The following is a 5,000-nucleotide window of genomic DNA, read 5'->3' as shown; positions in this document are numbered from 1 at the left end:
GGTTCTCTACTATTTTCCTGTTTATCCTCTGAAATACTCGCTGTGCAGTGTGCCGCGCCTTTATGATATTGGTTGCTACTAGTTGCTCGGAGTGTAGCACTTTCGTATTCAATGGCTCTTTTTTGGCTCTGCAGAAAGTCGAGGAGACAAGGAAATTTGTTGCTTTTGTCAACAGGGCTGTCACGGGAGCTTACTAGCTCGGACCATTTTCTTTTAATATCTGGCGGGAGTGCTTTCTCAATTACGCTGACTGAGCTTGTGGTTGTGATCTCTGTTTCCAAGCCAAGTCTCTTTAGGTCTCTATAGCCATCCTCTATGTGGGTTACAAATTCGATAAAGCGCTTGTCTTCTCCTTCTCTGAGCATTCTAAATCGCTTTATTTCGTCAATGATGACATCAGCGACTTTGGCTGGGTCACCATATTTCTCGTCCAAACGTTGCCACATCTCGTCTATGTCGTCGTCTACGCTTTTCACCAGTTTCGCTGGCTCCCCGTCAAGACAGGTGCGTAAGACGTATGCTGCGTCACTCTTTCGGGTCTGAGTCATAACTTGCTTCTGAAAGTCCTTTTTAAATTGCGGATACTCGCGCAGTTTCCCGTCAAAATGAGGCATTCGTACTTTTTCCAGTCTTAGGAAAGAAGCTGAGGCGGTAGACTCCTGTTTTGTTCTCCTAGCTTCTTCTACATTAGTGTAGCTTACTACTATTTTCTCCTTTATTTCGTGATAACAAGTTTGGATTGTGGCGATCCAATTCATTTCAGCTTCGGCGGATTCGCTGGATAATAGCTGTAGCAGTTCTGCGTTCGATTGTTTGCATTCTAGAAATTCGTCTTCTATTTGTGTTTGTAAATCTCTCAGTGCAAAATTCGGAATTTCCTTCGATTTCAGGGCGTGCGATATACTTTTGTATGACGCTTCGAAAACGGCGCGCGCTGTGTTCCGTTTTGTTCGCGCTCTGTCAATGTATCCTTGACGTTCTGCGTCTTCGCGTGTTCTTCTTTCTTTTAAAGTGATTTGCTCCACATATTTGATCTTGCGATCAGTCGCATCATTAAATTTCTCTTGGACTCCTGTCATCCAATCTTCTGCTTCTTCAGACTGTTCGTCCGGCAATAACTCAACATAGGTTTCATGCTTATCTTCGAGTTCATCATACGCTACAGCTAAATTTGCGTAATTTGTTTCAACTACTTCAATTCCTTGATCGCTTTCTATTGACTTGATGAGAAAGTTCCTCTTTCTTGTAAATCGTCCTTTAGCTGATGTGCGCTTGCTTTTGGCTTCTTCGATTGCAGCTGTATTCTCAGACATCTTTAGTATGATCCAGTTGTCGCTTTGTAGCAAACCACCTTGGATTTTGAATGTGTTGCTAGCCGAAGAGTTTCCACGGTTTTAAACTACTCCTTTATTTCACGGTCATCGCAGGGAGTGTAGACGTTCAAAATCTAAATTACAGAGTTGAAGTTAGTAAGAGAAATGCAAATGTTAACTTAAATCAAATAAAGACATTTACCCAATGGCGTCTCACAGTTCTTCTGACTAGCAAGTCATAAAGTTGTAAATTACGTCTATGACGTCATCAAATTATACAAATTGCGGAATGTTCGAAAGTTGCGGCCTTAATTAGCTTGCGCAATACAAGTCACATGTATATTTAGCAATACAATCAGGGAGTTTGAATAAGATGGTTAGAAGGAACTTATTTTATATCTCATTTCCAAAGTACAAATCACGTTCCAGCAAGGGTGTGAACAGTGAAAAACACCTACACAACAGTACGTGCAGGATATGACTAAAATCCTGCATAACGATGAGAATTGTATATTTGGGGCTCACGAATTTAACGTTAAATCTGTGAGCCCCCCCCCCCAAAAGCAGCAAGTACTCATTTCGTTGCCATTCTAATATTTTTGGTGATGTTATATAGAGAATCTAACCACTAACAGGAACTTTGTATAATGAGAATTGTAAATAGTGCATTAAGTAGTATTTTGTAAGTTAAACAATGTGATTTGTGAAATAGACAGAGTGCTTGGGTCAAACAGTAATGTTAGTTATCTTAGGAATTTGCTGAATAACGTCTTCAAAGAAGGATGCATTTTGATGCCATGGTAATTGTCAGGCGCGTAGCGTGGTCATTTTGTCAAGTACGCACAAGTACATATGATCTAGAACCCTAAGTAAACTGAGCGAAAAATACTGCGTTCTCTATTTCTTGTCGAAATAGTTGTGTGAATACAAGCAAAGAATAAAGCGTCTTGCCCTTATTTTGAGCAAACTTGGTGCAAACAAAACATTGTTTTGGTTGTGCTAGTGTGACTAAAATTGTCACGAACGTTCTCGGAACGTCGCTCCTTTGTCACGAACGTTCTTGGAACGTCGCTCCTTTGCAACCTCGCCTTTTTGTTGCACGCTGGCCAAACAACACTGCATTGTTAGTGCAAAAAAAAGGTACAATGCAAAACTAAGTTAGAACATGGTATAGCTTTTGTTTTAGTTTTGAGAATTTAATCAAAATGGTGCTTTCATCACGAAATCTTGGTTGCGTACAAGGAAAATGTTAAGAATATAAATAGTTGCTAAAACTTTCAATATTTCTGGTCACTTCAAGTACGCACGTGCGTATATGCGTATAGGACGCTACGCGCCTGATTGTAAGTGACAATTATAAACAGCTTATGCACACTCATCCAGTAGCCTTTTTGCAACTTGCGAATTCCGAAAAAGAGCGCCATGTAGGACATGTACAAAAGGTCTCCTACTCACAACAGGAAAGCCCAGTAGAAGAGTGTGGTGCAATAGGCCTTATTCAAGATAGCCGCCATGTTGGATTTCACATTGTTCTTCAAATTTGCCATGTGTTATGCTGGGGGGCAAACATTGGAAAAAAGGCAACTTGCGGAAATTCGGCTGGTCGAAATATTGAAATAACATTGCTTAAAGTACATTTTAGAATTGAGAATTAAGTACCTTTTATAATAATTTTATATCTTTGACTGCCTTTGACATTTTGACTTTCTACTTCGTTATCTGCTCATTTTTTCACTAAAAAAAACATCGAAGTAACTTGCATAATCATTCCATTTTACTACTTAGGTGATAAACATTCAGTTAACGTGAAACAAATCATCTGTGTGGCTAAGATGTTCGTTATAACCTGTCGAACTTGTGTTGTTTGCCCCTTCAGAAGTGTGTCGCTAATTTGCATGATAATAGCAAATCCAACATGACGGCCATCGTGAATAATGTCTGTTGATGGCTTATTGAAATTATGACTATACGTAAGGTTACAGATACCCCCTGGCCACACGAACTGTACCGGGAATAAGATAAGACCTGAGTGACTGATTCGTCGTATGGGAAAGTTAGTAGTGCACCATTAATCAAGCGACTTTTAATGTAATGACTCAGTGTTTTGGACGCGCCATTGGTAACTTTCATGTCTGGGAACTTAATTTGATAAATTTTAATATTAAATTCACGCATTTAAGACACAACTCTCACACTTCAAAGCGGTTCTTGGTTTTCGATTCTTGCATGCATGAATGAGCTACTTTAATGCATAGGATCTGTGTAAGCTTACCAGCAGGGCATTTTTTGCACCTTGGTCTGGTGTCAGAGATATTAACAAAAGTACCACGCGGGCATGGGAGAAGCTTGGAGCCTCTTTCATCATAATATTTGGCGAATCCAGCCTGAAGAAGCGCGTTGCGCAGATTGTGATCCATGTCACCATATTCATTTGAGACATCTATAAATTCGGAGTCACAACAGGAAAGCCCAGTAGGAGAGTGTGGAGCAATAGGCCTTATTCAAGATAGCCGCCATGTTGGTTTTCAAATTGTCATGTAAATTAGCCATGTGTTATGATGGGGGCAAACATTGGAAAAAAGGCAAATGGCGGAAAATCATGTCTGGCAACTTAATTTGATAAATTTTAATATTAAATTCGTGCATTTAAGACACAACTCTCGCACTTTAAAGCGATTCTTGGTTTTCAATTCTCTTATGCATGAATGAGCTACTTTAGTGCATAGGATCTGTGTAAGCTTACCAGCAGGGCAGACTTTGCAGCTTGGTCTGGTGTCAGAGATATCAACAAAAGTACCAGGCGGGCATGGAAGAAGCTTGGAGCCACTCCCACTGTAATTTCTGGCGAATCCAGCCTTAACAAGCGCTTTGCGCAGCCATCCGTTTGTGACAACTATAAATTCGGAGTCATCTTTCTCCACACCCCTGAAATTCAAAATAGATAAGCAGCTCTTTTAATCTAATATAGTCATTGAAACAGGACACGCTAGAAACTAGGTGGTTTCACAGGCAAGCAGTACTTTCATGCCCTCTTTATTACCGTAATTTATGAAAAAAAAGGTCAAAGCCTCCTGCAATCTCAGTGCCAAGCCCTTAGATAGATAGTTACTTCTAATTTCCAATAATAGAAAGAATAGAGTCGGAAACACTCCTCTCAATTATTCGGCTTTTTATTTGCTAAAGTACTAAAGGTGACCGTCCATCTTAGCGAGCTCTAAACTGTCTCCTCCCTCTGTTATTAGCTACAAGATATTCACGAAGTACTTGATTTAAATAATTAATTAAGGCGGCATGACATTTACGCCAATAATGCCAAATAAATAAAGAAAACTCTTAGTTCAACGCCGGGAACCCATAACAAGGAAAGCTTGGTTCCCACAATAGCTGTGGATAAGTATAAGCCACGGAATCTTCCTAGAATTAAGCCAGTTTTAGATAGATCTTTAATTAATAAATTCTGGATCATAGAAGTGACCCTTCTCAATCACGCTGAAGGGCTGTCATCTGTTAAATATGAAAGGCTCATGATTAATTGAAACTTTTGCTTTAACGATTCTCAGTTGAAAAGGTCGATTCAATAAATTAATAATTACAGAATCGAGGGGAAAGAAGCAGATTGGTTTCGCAGTTACTTAAGCAGGCGAATGCAATATGTTTCGGTAAATGGTACAGATTCGGATTCTTTGC

At 39.7% G+C, this 5,000-nt stretch overlaps 1 protein-coding gene across 1 annotated transcript in view; it reads right to left on the bottom strand.

The window, feature by feature from the left end:
• The window catches only part of LOC138046701 (uncharacterized), a 15,929-nt gene extending 14,616 nt beyond the window's left edge, over nt 1–1,313 (bottom strand). The window contains exon 1 of the mRNA XM_068893294.1: nt 1–1,313. This exon is cut by the window's left edge and continues 2,588 nt beyond it. Within this exon, the coding sequence (XP_068749395.1) occupies nt 1–1,313 (1,313 nt within the window).
• Nucleotides 1,314–5,000: the final 3,687 nt, after the last annotated feature.

The sequence above is a fragment of the Montipora capricornis genome, chromosome 4 (assembly GCF_036669925.1).
Source record: "Montipora capricornis isolate CH-2021 chromosome 4, ASM3666992v2, whole genome shotgun sequence".
Classification (NCBI taxonomy): Eukaryota; Metazoa; Cnidaria; class Anthozoa; order Scleractinia; family Acroporidae; genus Montipora; species Montipora capricornis.
This window is presented reverse-complemented; position numbering and strand designations above follow the sequence as displayed.